We start from the raw sequence: 24,041 nt of genomic DNA, 5'->3' as shown, positions 1-24,041 counted from the left end.
AAAATAATTAAAAATCAAAATTGATCAGATTGAATTGAACCGAATCAAAATAGAACGGTTCGATTCGATTCGATTTTTCATTCATTTGGATTCGATTTCCAAAATATGTAATTTAATTTTTATAATTTAATTTGATTTAATTTTATTCGGTTCGGTTTGAACCGAATACTTACCCCTAACTCTGTTTTCACTTTATACTTTTAAGTTTGGCTAAATGATAAAAAAACTATAAACTTTTTTAAGTTTAATTAAATCTTTTAATTTTAATTTTTAATATTTTCATTAATTTTAATAAATTTTATATAAAAAAAATTTAATAGTTGAATATTATTATTATTATTATTATTATTATTATTATTATTATTATTATTATCTGAATTTTTAATTTTTTTTCTCTTTCTTTTTATTTATAATTCTGATTCATATTTTTTACACTATCTTATCTCCAATTTAATTCCTACAAGTGAAAAAAAATAATCTAAATATAAATAATATATTCAAAAGAATCTAACTCTCTATATATTCAGAGAGAAAGAGAAATTAATTAAAATAATATAATATTTTATTTAATAAAATAATATTTTTATGGATTTGAGAATAATGATAAAAATTGATATAACAAAAATTGAAAAATGGGTTAATGTTGATAGTGTAAATAAAGATTTAAAATATATTTTTCAATTGAATATTCAACTAAGTTAATTATTAAATTTGAAATTAATATAAAAATTTGAAAATTAAATTGATAAAGTCAAGAAAATTTATAAAGTTTTAGATTTTTGAAAAACATGACTTATAAAAATTTAACTATAGAATGCAGTTTTATCCTATTCAACTATAGTAATTATAAAGTCACCATAAAATCTCTCAATATTTTATTAAATATGAGTATTGTTTAATTTCATTTGTTAGATTTTTATGCAATCTCACCTTAACCTTAAAACAATGAAACTTTCCAACTCAGAACTGTAAAAAAAAAAAAAAAGTGTTTGATAAGTAAATACAATAAATAGTTTTTTTTTTTTAAATTTTATTTGAGAAATGAATTCAAAAGCACATCATTAATTTCAAAATACTTATTAAAATAAGAAAATTTTTCATAATTACATTTGAATTGTGATGGAAACATTTACTTCCAAAACCAATTATCACTATCATATTCTTCTACTCCTGTGTAGAAAAACATTAAAAAATAATATCAAGCTTGGTTTTTTTTTTCTTTAAATTTTTTATTTTTTAAGTAGAATATTAAAAAAGTAGAGTCAAATTTAAATCATTTAATAACAGTTTTTAAGATAGTATTTAATATTTTAATTATAATTAAAATATTATCTCTTTTATTTACACTGTTCAGTGACATAATATTTAATAGTATTGAGAGAACTTTTGACAAAAATTAATAAAATAATAACATGATTTTTATATTTAATAATTAATTTTATTAAATATTTTTTATTTTAAAATACTATATAAATAGTTGATCACTAATAATTATTATTTAACGACTAATAAAATAAATGACAGTTATAAAATTAGTTAATAATTATTAAAATAATTAATATTATTAAATAAGACTTTAATGAGTAATTTACTTTCAATTATTAAACCATATAGATTAAGCATCAAACTTTGGTTATTAGCATATTCACTTGCATATATATAATATACCTTTCATCATCTCAATAACAAATAAACAAACAAAAACTATATTAAAAAAATTAATATAATTACACAACTCAAAAACAAAGTAAAATAGCAAATTTAATTATACAACTCAAAAGGTGACTAATCAAATTATTTCAAACATAATTATATATATATATAATATTTTTATTTATTTATAAATTCACTCTTTTATTTATATTTATATATTATATTTTATATAAATAAATAAAATAGATAAATATAATTTTTTTAAAAAACAATTTTTTGCACTCACCAACAAAAATAACAAAACATAGCACGTTCCAAATATAAGCACACCCTAAATTTAAAAAAAAAAAAAAAAAAAAAAAAAAAAAATATATATATATATATATATATATATATATATATATATATATATATATATATATATATGGATAAAAGATTCTGTAAATGATAAAACCATATAATATATATTATATATCACATCTCCTCCCGCCGGGCCCATGGAATTCTCAGCTCCATCTCACATCAGGCATCACACGTCACAAAACATCCATCACAAATCACTAGTGGTCCCTACCCAAAAAAGTAGATAAAAAATTTCAACACCGCACAAGCTCTAAATGATGCTTAATTACGTAATTACTTAAAAATCAATTGAACTAATCAATTTTGCCGGCAAACGCAAGAAATAAATATTTTTTTTTGAATTTTTTTTAATAAAAAGCAAAAAAAAAACAAAAAAGGCAGATCGATATTGGCGCCCCTTTTTTCTTCTTCTCCTCTCTTTTTCTCCTTCTGCCCTTCTCTCTGGCTTCCTTCTGAAAAAGTTATCTAACAGTGAAAGAAATTGAAAAGGATAGCTTTTCTGCTTTCTTTCTTTCGAATACTTTCCGGTTTTGAATTGCTTTGTAATCGTTAATTTATTTTAATTTTTGGCAATTTAGCGCCATGTCACTGCGGAGGCGTACCTTGCTCAAGGTGATCGTTCTCGGGGACAGCGGGTACGATTTCTAGGTTTTTTTTTTTTTCTCTGGCATTCTGTTTCTCTTCTTTGATTTTTGTGTATTTGTGTAAAGAAGCGGAATAGAAAATTCTAATTTGCTTTTTGTTAATTTCAGGGTTGGCAAGACTTCTTTGATGAATCAGTATCCTCTTTTGAGCTGCTAGTAGGATGTTCTGTATTTTATTTCCCCTTGATTTGCTCTGTGCATTGCTTTGATTTTTTTTTTTAAATCTTTTTTTTTATATATATAATTTTGTGGATTATTTGTTGTTAATTTGGAATTTGTGTGTCTTAGTTTTTGTTTCCCATATGCTTTGCGTGCTTTTGGATTTTCTCCAATTCAATTCATATTTTATTGAATTTTTTTATCAATGCGCTAGAATGAATGATATCGTAGAGATGACAATTACTTTCAAGCAAATTTAGCCACAGAGGATTTTGGTTCTTATTCTTCTTCGCATTCTATTGCTATTATTACGGTAAACAAATTTTTTCTTTTCGGTAAATAGCTGTACAATAGAACATTACGCTTTATTGCACTTTTTGGATTGGTTGGATTAGTGTTTCTTGCCCTTAACCGCTTGCCTAGATATGTGCATAAGAAGTTCAGTCAGCAGTATAAAGCTACAATTGGTGCTGACTTTGTGACCAAAGAACTTCAAATTGATGACAGGCTCGTCACCCTGCAAGTAGGTTTCCTAGTTCAAACGGTTCTTCTTTGTTTCATGTTAATTCAATTTTGGAGTGTGTGTGAAAATGGCTTTTATGTTGCAATGGAATTTCACCTGTGTAGATATGGGACACAGCTGGGCAAGAAAGATTTCAGAGTCTTGGAGCTGCATTCTATAGAGGGGCAGATTGCTGCGTTCTGGTTTATGATGTTAATGTGATGAGATCGTTTGACACTCTTGACAATTGGCATGAGGAGTTTCTTAAACAGGTTCTTTGTTACTTTTTCTTCACATTTTATTTTATTTTATTTATTTTTGGTGATTCCTTTTGTAGAATATTTCCATGATGCCTCACAGGTCAAAACCATGATGTATAGCAAAAAAATTCACTTAAGTAACAGTGACACAATGAAGCTTAATATTAGTTTGGAATGTAATGCTTGTTAATAATTTTTAGCTTTTGTTGCTGATGATAGTTCTAGATAATGGAGGCTTTTTGTGCCTTTATTATTATTTACTCATTACTTAAGTGGAGTTGGGTTTCAGTCATAGATCTCGTATACATCCAGCTAACTATTCTGCTAGCTGGTTAGCTATCAGCTTGAGTTGTTAGAGAATTTAATTTCCACCCTATCGTTGACTTCCTTGGACATAATTATATTAAGAGATTTAACTAGATAAGGCTTCTTGTTTGTTCTATTCCTTCTTAATTTCTAACTTATTTTTTTATTTATCAATTCTGATGGTGCCTTAGTCTTGTTGGAATTAACATCCTATGAACTTGTTTCAGTGTCATTTCTTGGTATCTTGCTAGTCTTTATAGAGGGCATTGCATTTTAAGAAGTGGTTACTTATTGATGGAGATACATGCATAATTTTTATATTGTAAAGCAAACTGATGAATTAACTTGGTTCAATTTGATTTTGATCAATTAATTTGGTTGAATTTGATTTGATTTCAGGAAATCTAAAAATTTGGCTTGAGAAGTGAAGAAAACTCAGTTTATGACTTTAAGCTTTTGGTTTTGTTAGTTAGAGCTAGAGACTAGTCACATCTTCACTTAGTCCTAGGAATTGTTAGGTTTTGCAACTGGGGCTTTTTGCAACCACTTATATATTTTAGTTAACTTTTTTTTGAATGTATATATTTTAGTTACTTAGTATGCATATCTGAGGTTAGGCACTTGCAATTGGCCCCTCAAAACATGCACAAAAAATACGATAATGATTACGGAAAAGGAGAGACACTATAGAAGGAATTTTGCATGGTTTAGTGACGTGGCCACATCCATGGAGAGACACATGTGTCTTTCACTTTGAAGGATAAAATTACAAGCACCAATTTATAGAATTGCTAGAATTTTCTTTTTACTTGCTGAATAGGAGAAACTTATAATTACAAAATATCCCAACAATTCCACAGCCTCTCTGCAAAACCGCCCCACTTCACCTGATTGCTTGGAGCTTTTAGTGTGTAGTATTTTCTTTGAAAATATGAGCCACAAACTTAACACCCTGACCACATTATGTCCAAGATTATTTTAATTCTAGCTTGAATCATTAACTCGGTGTGTTATAATCTTTTTTATTGCTCCTTATATTGATTTCTTCCTCTATTTAACTATGCATCTTATGCTTTATGCTGACTATTCATCCTGTTGTGTCAGACAGTAGCTCTAGTAGTTGCAGACAATGCCCCTTTTTGTTGAATAATCTTAGCGTTGTTTTATTCCTGTTGCTTCCAGGCAAACCCACCTGATCCCGGGATGTTTCCATTTATATTGCTTGGAAACAAGATTGACATTGATGGTGGAAATAGTCGAGTGGTAAGGAAATACAGTTTATTGAAAACTAGATCTCTTTGTTTCTCAAATCTTGGTCTAATTTTTGGCTATACAGGTTTCTGAGAAGAAAGCAAAGGAGTGGTGTGCTTCTAAAGGAAACATTCCTTACTTTGAGACATCAGCAAAAGAGGATTACAATGTTGATCCTGCATTCCTGTGTATTGCGAGAACTGCTCTAGCCAATGAGCATGAACAAGACATGTAAGTTTAAGTTGTCAGATGGTATGACTATTGTTGGTAATTATAATGATAATTACAACTGTATGTTTAGAAGAGAAAATAGCAATCAGGCCTTCCATGAATATCCTTTTTGTTTTAATTTTTTTTAATGCATATTATGCATAAACATAATTGTTTCCATGCATATTTATGAGCTATAGACAATTTATGTTGAAAACATTATATGAAATTAAAAAAAGAACCAAATTAACCATTCAGTAACCTTCAGAAGAGAATCACTCTTTGGCAGTGTTAATAGCTGTGAAAAACTTTTATCATGTGAAGCATAGCACCATCAGCTATGTTGAACAAAGTCTTATGTAGCATAAGAAAGAACTCGGTCATACATTTTCTGGAAAACAAATTATTAAAAGCTTGACTTTTATTAAAACCCTAATCTTGCATTAGTTCTTGTAGCCGTGTAAAATGCCTCAGTTCAATTATATTTCAGTAGCTCATAACAATTATAGAAGCAGTGGGCTGCTGTCTTCTTCTATTTCTCTCCCTATCTTTTTGTGTTCTTTTTAATTTTGTATTTTAACTATGAAAATGTCCTCATTTCAAATTGTTGGCACCATTGACTTCTTATTTGAGAGGGATTTTTTTTTAGGTCACGTCCTTCTCTCTCTCTCTCTCTCTCTCTCTCTCTCTCTCTCAAAAGGGCAATTAAAAAAAAAAAAGAGAGAGAGAGTACTGTTTATCAATATTTGGTTTTCCTTTTTAATTTCTCTCTTAATCAAACCTACTAATCCTCAATGTACTAGTGCGTTAGCCTATCAATTAGATATGTACAGACTAGTGTTGTACACTGTTATCACAACAGAGTTGAACATCTTTTGTTTTGCCATTCTGGTATTGCATGCTCTGTAAAATTGGTACTGTTGTACTGCTATTTTTCTGCATGGTACAAGTTTTGGACCGTCATTGAGTAATTGGTGGAAGAGGCATTTTTGCACAGCTTGAAAAATGCTTATGTAGCATATTGTAGCGCTTGTAGTGAAACAAGTTTGAATTTAAAGGGGAAGGAAGCATTCTTATTGGGTTAAAATCAGGAATTCTTTGACTTGCTTTTACTCTCCTAGCTTTGCATACTTATATGCATGATCTTTTGGTCAATTTCCCTTTAATTCTTAGTCCTTTGTTCATATATACATACGTTTGCATGAGTGTGAATTATTCTCTCTTGTTTAGTAAGTTTAAGATATAAAAATTTTAACATTGTGAAAATAAGGAAACCTGAATTCTGAATTCTGGATCTTGTTGTGTAATGTCAATTTTCTTTTTCCATGTGCATCATTTCTCGTTCTTAAGTTTCTTATGATTTTGCTCTGATGTTATCAGAGTTTTCTTTTCCCATTCATGTTGCAAAAGTTTGATTTTTATGATTACAATAGGATGCTGAGCCTTGAATCTGCTATGACTGTTCCAAGTTATAGTAAAATTTTGTATGAAGATGCCATCAATTCTGGTTATAGTTATTTTGGAGGAAGCCATGGACCAAGCCAAAATTTCTAATAGATTTTCATTATTGTCTTAGTCTGCTGACACAATTAAACATTGATTTTTACCAACCATGGATTGAATTGCTGAATAACACTAAAAGGGTTGGATGGGGGCAAATGCTTGGTACAAGTCTTGGAATTGCAACCACAAGATGCAGATTTGAGTTTTGACAGTAATGACCTCACAGATAAGTGCTAAAGTTAGTACCCTTCCAAATTCTTCTTGCCAGAATCCCACTCAAGAAGGACCATAACTGGATAACAGTCTCTTTTAGGATTGGTAGGGTACCAATGAAGTTAACTGGACATGGAGTGAGTGAAAATTGGTGTGGTTTTCTTTCTTCCACCCCATTTTACTAACTGTGGTATGGCTAAAAGGTTGAAAGGATGTGATATGTTGGATGAACTGCTAATTACATAAATTTTGTAATTGAGCACACTCTGTTGACTTCCTGATTTCTATTTCATGAGGTCTTTTTCTAAATAAAATAGATGTTAACGTCATAGAAAATTAGCCCTTTCTGATGAACAATAATTTGGTAGAATATGAAAAGGCATTTTTGTATTAATTGAAATCAGTTTCATATTGGTGCATGCAGTAACAAATAATTTCCCTGATTAAGCGGACAAGTAGCCCTATCATAAAATTTTTTGATTGCTGTTTGTGTCTCGTTAAGCATGTCAATGCTGCTGTTTACGGTGATTTATTTATATTAGAAAAATTGTCAAAAAGGTGGCTTTCTTCATTACTTCTTCCTAGGTTTAAGTGGCATGCTGTTTTCAAATAACTTCAGATATCATTTCTTCAAATGATATTGTTTTTTGGTCATTTTACAATTTGAAGTCCTGGAATGAATGAGGAATTTACTATCCTTTAGAACTCAGTATCTACAATTCAAAATGTGAGTATTTGTTAGATGCATGCTTTCAAGCATTTTTTTTTTTTTTAGTTCTTTGTTATTAATATGAAGAACCTGCTTGGGATGGTTGACCATTTTGTTTGTTTATTATGGCAGCATACAACCTTTTTGAGCCTTATTGTCTTATTGATATGTTGCAGATACTTCCAAGGCATCCCTGAGGCTGTTTCCGAAAGCGAGCAAAGGGGTGGTTGTGCATGTTGAACTGGAACCGATTGATTTGGCAGACTGAGACTTCCCTCTTTTTTTTTTTTTTTTTTTTTCACTTGGGGTGGCCTAATTCATTCCCTCCCCTTTTTTGGTGGTCCCTTATGAATCAATTTTTTCGTTTTATAATTATTCAATGTATACTAAGTTCTTCAGATTGAGATGTAATTTTTGTTAAAGATGAATTGTAGAATCGCATGGATTGTTAGGTTGGTTTAAGAATTGGTTGCTTTGGAATCTAATTCTTGGAAGTATTAAACTTGAAAATTGATCTTTAAATTTCTATTGGAATTTCGTTCTTTCTTAGCTTTGTAATGTTTATTTTGATCTATTCAAATTCTTTATTAACACGATTAGGTTATTATTATTATTATTATTATTATTATTATTATTATTATTATAGTACGATGAAATTTTATGCTTGAGAATTGTATTTTTTCTCCATTAATAAAAGCTGCTTTATTTTCTAAGGAAAAAAAAAAAAAACTTATGCTTTTTGCTCTACTCAATGAAGCTGATGCTGTTAATAAGCAGTAGTCTCCACCCCTTTTTCTTTTATTTATTTTTAATAAATTTGTATATCTTATTGCCATATGTGTGTTTATTCTTTCATTTTTCTCATCTTGTAAAGTTTTTGTTCTCTCTTCATGTGGAGTTGATGGGTGGATATTATTTTCTTATCTTCTGTAGGAAAATGTCTATTGATTTCATATTATTATCAATCAATTTTACTGAGTAAATGTAATCTTTCAAAAAAATTACAATAATAATAATAATAATAATAATAATAATAATAATAATAATAATAATAATAAAAGATGTTGAAATATCGGAATATTTCAGTCCTACAAGCATCATTTGAGCACATTTAGGAAAGTCGACATGTTTTGCTGCACCATTAATTATATATTTTCTGTATTTTTTAGTGTTAAGAGTATTTAAAAAAATTATTAATGAAAATATTTTCTTGATTAAAAGAAAGATTAAGTTATTTTCAAAGAAAATAACTTTCATTTTTCAAAAGAAAAAGTTATTTTCTATTTTTTAAATTTTATAATCTTATTAAAATATGAAAATAATTATACTTACATAAAATAAATACGTATTATTAATTTAACATCATAATTAAATAATAAAAAAATATTTTTATGAAAAATATTTTCTTAAAAAATATATAAATTATTTTTCATAAAATAAAATAGAGTCTAAATAAATTATTAATTGCATATGTATATATGATATATATATATATATAATTATCACTTATATTTGATAATTTTTGAATTGATGATGCAAAATTAAAATTTTAACAATTTTTTTTTTGAATATAACTTTATCTACAATTTATTTTAACAATTTAAAGAATATTCATGCCAAATAAATTTTATATATATATATATTGATTGCAAAGCTCATGAACTTTGTTGAAGATTTGCAGCAAGAGACTCACAGGAATAAGCATATTAATATTATATTTAAAGAAGTATATTAAATAATATTGATGAAAGAAGTGGATATACATTATATTAATATTTTATATTTTAAGAATGAAACCTTTTTTCATTGCAGATAATTTTAAGATCATTCTGAAACAGTATAGAGATAAAAATATTAAAAAAATATTTAATAATTAATTAGCTGAAAAGAAATTATAACATTACCTTTACATATGGTATATATCCTCATCATGATATAATAATTAAGCTTTAACTTTACAAATTAAACAAGAAAAGTGAAGATACCACATCATGTAACAGGATGAAGAGAACCATATAAATTTAGATGCTAGGAGCTACCCAAATTAACTAACTAATTCAACCAATTACTTGTTTTCTTCTTAATTTCTTTGTGGAGATTAGTCTCTGCAAAGGAGCATTCATTCCGGCTATTCTGGCCGCCGTCAGCACAAGAACACAAAGCTACTGGAAGGTGACACCGTCATATATATCATGATAAACTTTAAAAGTTCATATCCCTTGTATTGGAGCAGAGCTAAGCTGAGAAATTATACAAGCATGGAAAAAAATATAGTTCCCCAATTATTAACAGAAGATAACTATGAAAACTGGAGTGCTTGCATTGAAACTATTTGATAGCTCATGTTATGTGGGACATAGTTGAAGCAAACGCTAAACCTCTGGAAGGGGCTAAGGTTGAATTCGAGGCTTGGAGGAAAAAGAATGCTGCTGCTTTGCATGCTATTCTAATTTCCTGTTCATCAGACATACTTTCTGAGATTAGAGAGATCGACTTTGCTCATATTTGTTGGGTTATTATGGGAAAAAAGTACATGCCACAGCCACAGCCAGAGCTAGAGCCACAAAATGAAGGTACATTAATTCTTCTCTTGAAAATTAATTTAGGCTTTCATCATATATATATATATATATATATATATATATATATATATATATATATATATGATACTAATATATAGACAGATGGAAGGATACATAAACAGAGCCAAGGGAGGCATTGGGCCTCCTTAAAATTTTGAAAATTTCAAGGATTTAATGGTAATTAAAGTTTTTTTCAATTCTTATATTAAATTTTGATGAGTATGAAAGTTTGAAAATTTTAAAAGTTTTAAGTGAGTTTAATAGTAATTTTATTAAAAAAATAATATAATGAAATACAAATTCTCATACAAAAAAAAAATCAAATCGTTATTATTTCTTGACCCTATATTTTTCATCAATTTTATTTTATCATTTTCTTATTTAATAAATCTATAATTACTAATTTCTATTCTTTAAGATTTAAATTATTGAATAATATCATTAAAAAAATCTAACATAATTTTCTCATTTTTTTTATTAATTTAAAATATTAGTAGCTTTCTTCTTGTAATTTCATTACTATTTTGGATTTTTTTTTCTTACTTAAATGTCTTCATACTTAAGTTAGACAAAAAAAATTTCTTTCACAATATTAAAAGTTAAACTATGTTATTTGTTTTTATTAAATCTATAATTTTAACTGAATTTATTTTTCATAATTTTTTTATTTTATTTAATCTATAATTTTAATTGAATTTGCTTTCCATAATTTTTTTTAAGAAATAGATTTGACATAAATTGAATAAATTTTTTAATATTAGACCATCAATATATTTTAGTTTTAGCAATTCACAATATTAATCACTCTTTAAACTAACAGCAATTCTATTTAATTTTTAGCAAATCAATCTTTTTTTGAAAAAAATTAAAGTATTTATTTTTATTATTATATTTATTAAATATTTTTATTTTATAGTTATGAAACGATTATCATCGTTAGTTAATCAATCCCTTCAATTAATACTTATGTAAGTAATTTATTAAAATTCTTGGACCTCCAAAAATAATATATTTTAATTGAACCTCTAAAATTAAAATTCTTGCTCCGTCACTGGATGGATAAGTAGAGATAAAGATACAGATACAGAATTTTATTTATCAATAGTATATTTTTATCTAAATTAGAAAAAAATTAATTAAAACTATTAATTTTCATACAACAGAAATAAAATTGTATATTAAGAAAATTTCTAATGAATTTTTTATTAAATGTTTTATGAAGATAAATATTTATTATTGGCTATTGGTCAATATTAATATATAATATTAATAAATAAAGTATTAGTATATAATGATAAACAAAATAAAATAAAAAATAAATTAATTTCTTTAGTTTTGGAATATTCATATTTAATTTCTAATAAAATAAAAGTTCCTTAATTCTAAACTAGAATTTTGTTTTTTTGAGAGGTTTTATTAAATGTTTTTGCAGTACATATACCTTGCTTAATTTCTACTTAATCTTTTAACTAGCTGTAAAGAAGTTATGACCTTACCTTTACATTTGGTATCCTCATCATGACATAGCTTTAACTTTATAAATTAAGCAAGCAAAGTGAAGATACCACCATGGCATCCACCGCGCGTTACAGGATGAACAGACCCCAATAAATTTAGATGGGTAGGATCTACAAAGGTAACACCATCAGCATTCATTCCGGCCAATTCTGGCCTCCGTCAGCATAACAACGCATGGCTACTGAAAGGTAACACCATCATATATGCTTATTATAGCTATTCTACACATGTATATGATTTTTCTTATCTAAATCTGATTCATTATGAACTCAATATCATGAAACTCATATATTAAATATATGAATATCATATATTTATGTTTTTAGTTTATAATAAATCGAATTTAAATAAAAATTTTTCTGATAAGACTAAATTTTCTCTTTTGTAGAATTATTCACAATCATTTTTAAGAATATATTCATTTTATTATACTCATAGCATTACATTACACAAATGAGAATATATTATATATTACGGGTTTGGAAAATTTAGAAATATCTGTCATTTCATTTATAATTATGAATAAAGTTTTTGCAGTATGTAGCAATTATTAATTTATTTAGTGTAAATACACACTAAGATTATATTTAGTAGATTGTAATGCAATATAATACGATTAAATTTTTTTTATTAAGATTCAATAGTAAATATAATTACATTACAGCTTAAAAAATAGAGCATAAGTGTAATTTATTTTCATATAATATGCTTTATTTTTTGCAATATTTTCTTTATCAATAATATATTTTTATCGAAATTAAAAAAAATTAAAATTATTAATTTTAAAACAACAGAAATAAAATTGTATATTAAGAGAAATTCTAATAAATTTTTTATTCTTTCAATTTAGAATATTCATATTCATTTTAATAATTTCTAATAAAATAAAAAGTCCTTAATTCTAAACTAAGAATTCTATTTTGAGAACTCTAATTTCTAATAAAATTTTAGCTCATGCAATGCAGACAAAGTAATACACAGCGAGAGCACCTTGAAGAATTGAAAGAAGTTTATTGCGCAATCGCGGATAGAAACTGGGATGGGTTGATTAATTACTATAAGCGTTGTCCTGAGCACCTGCTGTCTCCGGTGAATATCAATGGTGATAGGGTATTTCACTTGGCACTGAACAGCAAAAAGAAGAAACCATTTGAAGATCTTCTTGAAATTGTCAGTTCTAGGGCATTTCCGGAAAATACCGTTCGGGATATCATCCTTACGGAAAACGAAGAGAAAAACAATATTCTTCACGAGGCTGCCATCGTTGGAAACTTTGAGGTCATAAACTTCCTGGTCGATGGCCCCTACAAAGAACTAGTAAAGAAGCTACTTGGGCTTAAAAATGTGGACGGCGAGGTCCCACTGTTTACAGCTGCTGCATTTGGTAGGACAAAAATAGTCAAGTTCTTAGCGAGTCAAGAAGGACAGATTGAAATAACAAATAAAAGACAAACAATTCTCAATAAGATAGCAGATGATAGCAGAACAAGATATGTTGATGGGAAATCTATCCTTCAAATTGCCATGGAAGGACAACACTTCGGTTCCGCTCTCTCTCTCTCTCTCTCTCTCTCTCTCTCTTCATGCATGCATGCACGCACTCACTCGTGTACAATCTAATTATATATAATTAATTTGGTCTTCCCATGCAGAGACTGCTTTGTGGTTGGTTAATCTTGATGCATCACTTACAGTGTGGAATGACACCACTTCAGTGTCGGAGGATGAAGAAGGCACGATTGCACAGAAAACTTCTGAGTTCCAGCAAAGGATAAACAAGGAGAAAAAAAAGTCGTTGGGGGAAGAAATTCCCTCGACTTCAGAGTCGAAGGGGGGTGAAAGTCGTCCGTTTGCACTGACAACTTCTCCGCTCCAACTAAAAAGAAAAAAGGAAGAAACTCCCAAGGTTTCAGAGTTTGAGAAGGGTGAAAGTCGCCCGATTGTTCTGACAACTGCTCTTCATGTTCTCGCTGATATGCCTTCTGCTTTCTGGAGTGGATACACCGTGGGGAACATTTTTGAATACTTGGTTTACTTTTGTATGTTCCATTTCCAGCTGAGTTATTATTTAATTTGTTTAACTCCAGATCCATTATATATATATATAAAATCTGGGTAATAAACCAATTTAATTAGTTATTTGCCACTATATAAATAAGAGGATTCCAAGGTGGAATTTTAAGTTTAATAATTTTATAGCTGTCTAAATTAACTCTGCTACATAAAATATGTGAATCTTGATACACTAATTTGATATATTACAGGCATTCCCGTCATAGATGTGGAAGAAAATGACAATCAAGATCCAGATTCAAGATTGCAGGAAGATTTGGAGAGTGGCAAAACATGCAATCCAGAACGCAGTTTATTCCACAACTTTGGTATTGACTTATTTTTCTTCATAATCTAATAATAATTTATTTAAATTAAGATAATACATTAATTATTGTCATTCTCCTTGATTTATGACATCGTTTTTATTATTTATCTCATAGAATTAAATATTTGAGTATCACTTTCCTAATTTCTCTATAAAAGAAGGAAAAAAATTTGGAAAACAGAAACCAAGATATTTGCTTGCCTATATAAAGCAGAAAATCAAGAATGATATTAAGTATAATATTTCTATATATATATATATATATATATATATATATATATATATATATATATATATATATATATATATATATATATATATATATCCAATTGCTATGTATACAAAATAAATTTAATCGTCAAATCAAAATGTTAATCTTTTTTCCAATTAAATTTGGGTTGATTATGTCAATACAAATGGGCTTGTTTGATCCTCAATTTTTCATTTAAGTCATTCTTACATTTTGTGTGGATTGAAATGAACTATTAGTGGCTTTAAATATAATGGATCGGATTAAAATTTATCACCTTTATTACATAAAAATAAGTTTAGATCAATTTACAAGTTCCAAGTGGTTTTTATTTGAGTCGCTTACAAAATTGTTTTTATAAAATTTTTATTTTAAAAATAAAATTTATCTATTTAATTTTTGAATTAAATTTGAGTTGGATCAAATAAATTATCAAATTGCCTCTTAAATTTATAAGTTATTTAAATTTAATTTGTTTAAAATTATGTAAATTTAATGGATTACATGTGTCTTTAAACCAAGTAAACTAAATCGGATAAAAATTACCATATTTGATTATAATTTTAAACTATATATTTGCACTACTAATTTATAATCAACTTCAAAAATTTAACTTAGAAAATTTTCACTTTTTATTTGGCGCTTTTAATTTTTTTTATTTGATTTTTCTTTTTAATCTGATCTCAAAATATATCTTTTTTTTTTCTTAAAAATAATATATTATTGAAGCTAATAATTGCATTCAGCAACTAATAAAATATAGCATAATATATGTTAAACAATAGTTGAATTCATAAAATTTATTTTCTTTTTTTTTTATATAAAAAAATAACATTTAAAATAATTCACATAATTAATTTTAATTGTTCTAAGTATCGTTTGAATGTAATAAAAGATTAGACATAAATGTTGTAATAATAATAAAAATAAAGCATACATTTTAGTTCAATAGTAATCTGATGGATGAGCCCTCTCTGTTGTATTCAAAATAATTATGAACTTACAATTCTAAAAATATGTTCAATCTGTGTTTATCTATTGATTATCATTCGTATTTAACATTATTGTTATATAATTGATGATTTAAAGAAAACAATGATTACTTTAACTTTATCGTTTTGTTTGATTAGTGGCTCGTTTGAGAGGATCAAAATGTATCAGACGATTGACTCGCAAAATCATCAAAGGTTCTCTCTCTCTCTCTCTCTCTCTCTCTCTCTCTCTCTCTCTCTAAAGTAAAATTTGCATTACAAGTATATTTTGCTTCTAAATCTAATGGTTTGTTTGTTTTAATATTTTACATTTTTATAATTTTACATATCTTAAATTTTTAAATTTTTATTTAATTATCAAAATAAAAATTAGAGGTTGAATTCGAGTTTTTTAGGTGCTTTAAGTTAAATTTTTCTTGAAATTAATTTTTAATAGTAAAATTTTGCTTAAAATTAAAATAAAATTATATATATACGCAACTAACAAAATTTCTGGATCCAACGTTGATATTTTTTAGGATACCCAATGGCGGGAAGAATATGGGAAGAGAAGAGAAAGCACAAATTTGCTTTACAGCTTGCCCAGAAGCTAATAAGGAATACTGTTTGGGTGGAAGATTTTGAATCAGATCAATTTAACTGGAGTAGAATTCCCTTATTAACTTCAGGGAGGCCATCCCCTTTGTTTATCGCAATTAAGACAGGAATAGTAGAGATTGTCAGTGAAATTATTGATGCGATTCCTCAGTATTATGTGGACCTTCGTAACAATAAAGGTCAAAACATATTGCATTGGGCTGTGATGTACAGACGCGAGGAGATTTTCAACCTGTTAAAAGATAAGGGAATGTCATGGGATAAGATGGCTCGGAAAATTGATGATGATGGCAGCAACTTGCTGCACCTTGTTGCGGACACCGAGCATTACACTGGAGGCACCAAGCCCGGTCCTGCACTCCAACTACAAGAAGAGTTACAGTGGTTTGATGTGAGCCCCTCTCCTCTCCTGCCATCATCCTTTACATCTTTGGTACATAAATCCATTAGTCACTTTCATCTAATTAAGAATCAACATACAACTCCCATTCTGCTCAATTATTATTATTATTGATTGATTGATTGATTGATCAATTGATTGAGGAACTCTTCATATACATCATATCTATGCAGCGTGTGAAGTCGGTTGTTCCCTCTTACTATCCTTTGCTTCGAGCAAAAATGAGTAAAGAGAGCCAAAATCGGCTAAAATTTGCACGTGTGATTGCAAAAGAGGAATTCAAAAATCCTTTGACTCCAAGAATGCTCCTTGAATTGACGCACAAAACACAACTTCAAGAAGCACAGACCTGGATTAAGGGAACCTCTCAGTCATGCTCTACCGTTGCTGCCCTAGTTGCCACTGTTGTTTTTGCTGCCGCCTACACTATACCTGGAGGTGTTAATGAAAGGGGTTTTCCTGTTTTCCTACGTGCTCCTTATTTCATATTTTTCACTGTCATGGATGTGATTGCCTTAGCGTTCTCCCTAACTTCAGTTGTGGCTTTCCTCTCTATCCTCACTTCTCCATTTGAACTTGATGATTTTCGTCGCTCTATCCCTTGGAAACTTAAATTTGGCTTCATTTTACTCTTCCTCTCGGTGATTAGTGCCATGCTTGCATTTGGTGCCACCATCTTACTAGTCATTCGTTCTGAGAAAGAATGGACAACAAGTCTCATTTCCATTGCTGCTTTCTTCCCTGTCTCGGTGTTCACAATATTGCAAATCCATCTATATCGGACAGTAATACAAGATGCTTTTGAAACAGTTTGGAAGATTCTTCCTTCCTTTGGAGTATTTTCTCAATCCCGAGGAAGAAAGCAACATTGATAGTTATTATAAGAGTGTTAGATTCTTATCCCTGTTTCAGTTATAAAGATTATTTGTTGTGTTTGATCACATAGTTTCATATAGTCATCTGTTGTTTCCATCAGCTATAATTTTGTACTATAAAAGCTTGTACTTGTGTTGTTCAATACACAACTATTGGAAAGTGAGATATTTTGCTGTTGGAAATTTTTTATGTAACGTATAAGTTCAAAAAGAATGACTCTCCATGTTTGTAGGAAGAGTTATTGGAAGTTTGTCCAAGTGTTAGGTGTGTGTTTATTAACTTGTAAAAGGCATTCCTTTGCCAATAAAAAGGAAGGGTGCTAGAGCTTTGAGAAGCGCATGTGTGTTGTATGTGTGCAAAGAGTGAAGGAGTGACCTGTGAGAGAAAAATGAAGAAGAAGGAGAAGAAAAATATTTTGTTTTAATGTTTTTGTAAATGTTTTTTTTTTTTAAATAATGAAATACGTGTTTTACTCTTTATCTTCAATCTTTTTTCTATTATCTTAATGTTTGAAACTTTTGTCTTTGTTAAAGACGATCCAAATCCCTCTCTCTTCTGGTTTTTTTTTTTTTTTTTTCCAACAAATAGTAAGAGACCGAAAATGATCTTTGAGAGCCTATTTCAAATCATTTATGGTTGTTTTTGTTAAAATGAAGCATGGTTGTTATCAAGTATGTTTTCTCATCCATGAAAAGTTTTGAATGATTGTTGTTTTCTTGAAAGTTTGTTGCTGGGAATTTCCCGGCATGTCCATAAATTGTAGAATAACAAAGACCTGCAAGTATCTAAACTGTAGAAATTAAATCTTGTTGGAAGGGACTTATGCATGTCCATAAACTGTTGAAAACTTGTTTGAAGGAATCATGCATATCTATAAACTGCAAAACTTTGTGAATTTGTTGTTGAAGGTCCATGAGTTTCATTCAAGGAGGAGTGTTGGAAAGTGAGAGATATTTTGATACTAGAAATTTCTTTATGTAATATGTTGATTGAAAAAGGAATGACTCTCCATGTTTGTAGTACGAATTATAGGAAGTTTGTCTAAGCGTTATTAACTTGAGAAAGGCATTCCTTTGCCTATAAAAAGGAAGAGTGCTAGAGCTTTCAGAAGTGTATGTGTGCTATGTGTGTTGTGAGCAGAGAGTGTGTAGATCACCATGCCTAAAAGTGACTGCAACCTGTTCCATTAATTAGGTAAAATTTAAGTCCAAAAGTTGCCTAGTTAAGGAACTAGAATCTAGGAATGAGTCAGTTATGGTTATCCAACCATAACTTGAGTTCTAAAAATCAAATTGATATGATTCAAAAGGGAAAATAAAGATAAGACATAGAGGAACAACTTCCATGAAGGAAGTGTGGCCAAACAATGGCTACAAACTGATCATATGGATAGGTAAAAGTAAGACACAAAAACTGAAACTAAAGAAAGGTCCATAAGATAAATTATCTTATGGTAGGAATTTAACCCTAACAAGCCATTAAATACTAAACCACATGAAAGGGTACGTGGGACCTATTTTTTCACTATAAAGTGATATGTACATTTCAAAAAAATAAGTAATAATGTGTAATTGCTCAACGTGATATGTAAAGTCAAAACAGTGAAACTGAATGATAAGTGCATAATTTATTAATTTTACTTCCATCACATTGAGTGTTTCTAGGATATCTTTATGTCTAACTCAGTTGATTAAAGTATAATTATCTATTAGGCATATGTTTAGAGAGTTATTGGAATAATTGTGTTAAATGGAGAAATTACTAGCATTTGCATTAATCTGACTCTTTCTGTATTTTTCAGGGTTTTGGTGAAGTCCCAGAATATAGAAGTGTGGAAGGAAACTTGGAAAGGTCGAAGGATTGAGAAGCGTGGTTGATACGAAGTACACGGGCCGTGTAACTTGACCTGTGTAAATCTTGGAGACCCGTGTAATATTTTTCCAGAAGAAATCTAGAGAACCGAGGAAGAAACAGAGTACACGGGCCATGTAACTTGACCCGTGTAAATCTTGGAGACCTGTGTAACTTTCTGTGCCCATGCAAAACATGCCCATTCAGCTCCAATATGTTACACGGCCCTGGGCCGTGTAGTGATACACGGGCCGTGTATCCGTCGACAGTCAGATTCCTGATTTTGCTTCAGTTGCAGTTTTTGACAGAAATTCTAAAAACCTAAACTTAGATCATTTATTATAAATAGAAGAGACAGCAGCCGCACAAGGGGGATCGGAAATAGAGAGCCGCTCTCGACATCAGAAAGACTTTCATTCTCCATTCACGGTTTAGATTTCTTTTCTTTATTTTTTTGTAAGCCATGAACATTAGTTGCTAAGTTTTTAATTCAATACAAGGGATTCAAGTTCTTTTGCTTGATTTGTGAGATCAAGTTCCTAATTTAATTTATATCTTTTCGAATATTTATTGTTTTCTGATTTCTTTGTCTTTGATCTATTGAATGATTCGCTAAAAAGGCCTATTAGTTAATTGTTTAATGAGATCAATTGCTAGTTCATCTTCATAATCCGTAATTATTGTGTAAGATTGAACATGAGTAGCAATTAGGTTTTATTGATTATGATTCTAGTTTTCGATAATAACCTAAGGAAACAATAGGGTGAAATTAAATGATTTATGCTTCATAAATTGTTGTTCAGCTTAATTACTTCCTATTCTTAAAGCAATTATTAATTTAATGAGGATTGCTTAATACCAATTCAGTTAATAATTAGAGTCAACAAGAGTGCTGGGCTCGAATTGATAAGTATAGGGAAGTCAGGGGTTTACCTCGCTGTTTGGTAAATCTACGTTAAGTATTCAATAAGAGATAATTGTATTTCTTTTGTCTATGATCAAATCAATGCATTGGAATGATAATTACCTTGGACTGAAGTTTGTTTAAATTGAGAATTTCATATTTAAGTTTTTGAATTTCTGATTTCTTCTGATTTTGTGTTACAAAACCCCCCCAATCTTTATCTCTTCCGTTTTCCATTACACAAGTGCACGAAATTTAATAATTCAGTCTCTAGGGTTCGACCTGAATTCACCACTTACTGCAGAAAATATTTCATACTTGGTAATTTCAGTTAATTTAATTCCTGGTGGATTCGACAACCATCAAGAATTTTGGCGCTATTGCCAGGGATTGAAATTTATTGGAATTCGTGTTTTTGGTGTTAGGATATTTTGTTATTAATTCTGTTTGTGCTATTTTTAGGTTTTTGAAAAAAAAATGAGTATTTTTTACGGTGTTACTGTTCATTAAGAATTTTGGTTGAATTTGGAGGGCGGCCCATATCTATTTTGAAGAAAACGACGCTCTGATCAAGACCAACGAATCCATAGGATTCGTTGGCCCCACCCTCTTGAGGCCAAATTCCTTTGTTTTCTAGGGTTTTGAGGCATTTTTCTATTTTTGCTTTGATTTCTTTTTGTTTATGACAAGAACTTCTCAATCTGGTGAGTTGATGTAACGATCGGGCTCCAACCACTAGAGGAATTGTCCGCTTTGGCCATAAGTCTCATGGTTTTGTCCCATAGGTGGAATGGAGAACTTCCCAGGAGGTCACCCATCCTAGGATTTCTCTCAAGCGAACACGCTTAACCCTGGAGTTCTTCCAACTCTCCAGGCCATTCCACCAAAAGGCGCCTCTAGTGATTAGCTCCACCTTTTTATATATCATTACTTTTTGAACCCAAGACCATCTCCGTGCTTTGCCGATGTGGGATTTGCCTAATGGACCTTTCTCCCCCCCTTTTGGGACTCAACGTCCTCACTGAGGTTTGCCCGACCATCGCCCAAGAGGACACGCGAGCGGCTCTGATACCAATTAATTGAGACTTAAAATACAATAAGTAATCATAAAAGTTCCCGATAATGTTAATTGCTTCCAAAGAGCAATAAAAATGTAAAAGACCCAGAAATTATGATTTGCATATATTATTTCAATTGTTAAATTATTGTTATTATAAATTATGCACCACTAAGCGTTATGCTTAGAGCGTTAGTTTTCCATCACGTAGGTACCGAGATCGGTCCATCACCAAAGAAGAAAGACCAGAGTGCAATCGACAGAGCTCGACTAGATCTCGCCACCGCCCGCAGTCACCTCATCGATCTTTTGTATTTTGGTAGGGCCCCTGTATAGACTAGTATTTTGGTTCATTATGTCTAGTCATGATGTATTTCATTTTGGACTTGTAATTAAACTTTGAGATTGAAATGAAAACTTGTAATTTATTATCTATGAATTTCTATATGAATGCAATAGATGATACTTCATTTTTAGATCTCATAAATAATTGTAAATGATATGATACATGAGAATATGATATGAAAATGTGTAAAATGAATATGGACATGTTAACAGGTGATTAGTGGAACCCACCTGCTAATAAAACAGGGGAGGCTCTGTCCGGGTCTCCACAGAAATAAGATATAAAAAAAAATTCTACACATAGAATACATATTTTAAATGACATCAAAAGTTTACAATAGATATTATAAAACAAGATAGGGTGCTCCGGTACCGAATATGGCACTTCTTGCTTGGCTATACAGTAGACGGGTAAGAGGCGTCACAATTGATCTTTGATCCAGAAGTAGAAAAAATAGCTAAACAGTTGAGAAAATTGGCTAAGCAAGGTAGGCTGATTCCGAGTACATCTGAAGGAGTCCAATCTCTGAAGGAGCTAAGTTCGGATTCGAATTCAGATTCAGAGTCAAATTCTGAAAACGAAACCATGGCTACTAGGACTTTGAAAAAGTTGGCTGCTCCTGATCTAAATCAATAGCCTTTGTGTATTCAATACCCTGCTTTAAATATTGCTTTTGAGTTGAAATCTAGACTAATCCATTTATTGTCTAAGTTTCATGGTCTTGCAGGTGAGGATCCGCATAAGCATCTAAAGGAATTTCATGTTGTGTGTTCCAGCATGAAACCTCAACGAGTTTCAGAGGATCAAATCAAGCTTTTAGCTTTTCCTTTCTCACTGGAGGGTACAACTAAGGATTAGTTGTATTACCTTTCATCTGGATCTGTCAACTCATGGAATGGGATGAAGCAGATATTTCTGGAGAAGTATTTTCTTGCTTCCCGTGCTGCCAATATAAGAAAAGAAATTTGTGGCATCCAACAGTACAATGGAGAGAGTTTGTATGAGTATTGGGAGAGATTTAAGAAGCTGTGTGCAAGCTGTCCCCATCATCAAATAAGTGAGCAGCTTTTAATTCAGTATTTCTATGAGGGACTTCTACCAATAGACCACAGTATGATAGATGCTGCTAGTGGAGGAGCTTTGGTTGACAAGACACCAGAAGAGGCAAGGAGGCTGATTGCTAACATGGCAGCGAATTCTCAGCAGTTTGGAATGAGAATGGATCACACACCCATGAAGGTTAATGAGGTAAGTACATCTAACCTTGAAAAACAAATTTCTGATTTAACTTCTTTGGTGAGGCAGTTGGCTGTAGGAAACATGCAAACTGTTAAGGTATGTGGAATTTGTTCGGATTTGGGTCATGCTACTGACATGTGTCCTGCGTTACAAGAGGATGAGTCAATGCAACATGCTAATGCAGTAGGACATTATGGACAGCCACAACGTAGGTATGATCCCTATTCTAATACTTATAATCCAGGATGGCGAGATCATCCCAATTTGAGTTATGGGAATCAACCGGTGCAAAACTAATACCAGCAGCAAATACCACAAGTGAATCAATCACAACTGCCTCCACCTCCGCCTCCCTCAAATCAAGGTATGTCACTTGATGAAATTGTTAAAGCCTTGGCTAACAATACACAACAGTTTCAACAGGAGACCAGAAATAGCATTCAAAACATAGAGAGGTTGATTGGTCAGTTAGCCTCATCAGTGAGTGAGCTGGAAGCTCAAGTTTTTAGAAAGCTCCCATCACAAACAGTCATGAACCCCAGAGAAAATGCGAGTGTGATACTATTGCGAAGTGGGAAAGAAGTTTAGTTGAGCCAAAGAAGAAGCAAGGAGAAAAAGAGTCTGAAGTTCCTGAAGTTAAGGTAAATACTTAACCTAACTTGAATAAGGTTAATAATTATGTTCTTCCTCCATTCCCATGTAGGTTGGCTAAAAATAAGAAAGAAGAACAAGAGAAAGAAATTTTAAAGACTTTCAGGAAGGTAGAGGTGAATATACCTTTACTTGATGTGATCAAACAAGTTCCCAAGTATGCTAAATTTCTTAAGGAACTATGTACTACAAAGCGCAAGTTGAGGAATAATAAGAAGATCAGTGTAGGGAAAAATGTGTCGGTATTAATTTAGTAAAAATTACCCCCTAAGTGTAAGGATCTAGGTTTGTTTTCTATTCCCTGCAGAATAGGTGATTCTAAATTTGAACGTGCAATGAAAGATTTAGGAGCATCTATTAATGTTATGTCAAATTCAGTTTTTCAAACTTTAAATTTGGGTCCTTTGAAAGAAACTAGTGTCATTATTCAGTTAGCTGATAGTTCTAATGCTTACCCATTGGGAGTAGTTGACGATGTGTTGGTGCAGGCTGGAGAATTGATTTTTCCTGCAGATTTTTACATTCTGGATATGGAGGATAGTGTTCCCACATCAAAGTCAGCTTTGATTTTGTTTGGAAGACCTTTCCTAAAAATTGCCAAGATAAAAATTGATGTGGATGATGG

The 24,041-nt window shown here is 30.3% G+C and overlaps 2 protein-coding genes and 1 non-coding gene across 3 annotated transcripts; 2 read left to right on the top strand and 1 right to left on the bottom strand.

The window, feature by feature from the left end:
* Positions 1-2,379: 2,379 nt before the first annotated feature.
* LOC110640548 (ras-related protein Rab7) lies at positions 2,380-8,322 on the top strand. Its single transcript, XM_021791892.2, has 7 exons — positions 2,380-2,651; positions 2,769-2,795; positions 3,243-3,342; positions 3,447-3,593; positions 5,070-5,150; positions 5,224-5,369; positions 7,950-8,322. The coding sequence occupies exons 1-7, from the start codon at positions 2,599-2,601 to the stop codon at positions 8,011-8,013; spliced, it is 618 nt and encodes a 205-aa protein (XP_021647584.1). The 5' UTR covers positions 2,380-2,598; the 3' UTR covers positions 8,014-8,322.
* Positions 8,323-11,927: 3,605 nt separating this feature from the next.
* LOC110640535 (uncharacterized) lies at positions 11,928-17,702 on the top strand. The gene is made up of 7 exons (XM_058131181.1): positions 11,928-12,061; positions 12,839-13,416; positions 13,526-13,912; positions 14,138-14,254; positions 15,634-15,690; positions 16,014-16,483; positions 16,666-17,702. The coding sequence occupies exons 1-7, from the start codon at positions 12,048-12,050 to the stop codon at positions 17,362-17,364; spliced, it is 2,322 nt and encodes a 773-aa protein (XP_057987164.1). The 5' UTR covers positions 11,928-12,047; the 3' UTR covers positions 17,365-17,702.
* Positions 17,703-22,474: 4,772 nt separating this feature from the next.
* On the bottom strand, positions 22,475-22,581 carry LOC131171483 (small nucleolar RNA R71). The gene has a single exon (XR_009142143.1). It is a non-coding gene; the product is annotated as a small nucleolar RNA R71 (small nucleolar RNA).
* Positions 22,582-24,041: the final 1,460 nt, after the last annotated feature.

The sequence above is a fragment of the Hevea brasiliensis genome, chromosome 12, assembly GCF_030052815.1.
Source record: "Hevea brasiliensis isolate MT/VB/25A 57/8 chromosome 12, ASM3005281v1, whole genome shotgun sequence".
Lineage (NCBI taxonomy): Eukaryota > Viridiplantae > Streptophyta > Magnoliopsida > Malpighiales > Euphorbiaceae > Hevea > Hevea brasiliensis.
The sequence above is the reverse complement of the archived record's forward strand: the minus strand, read 5'-3'. Positions and strand labels throughout refer to the sequence as shown.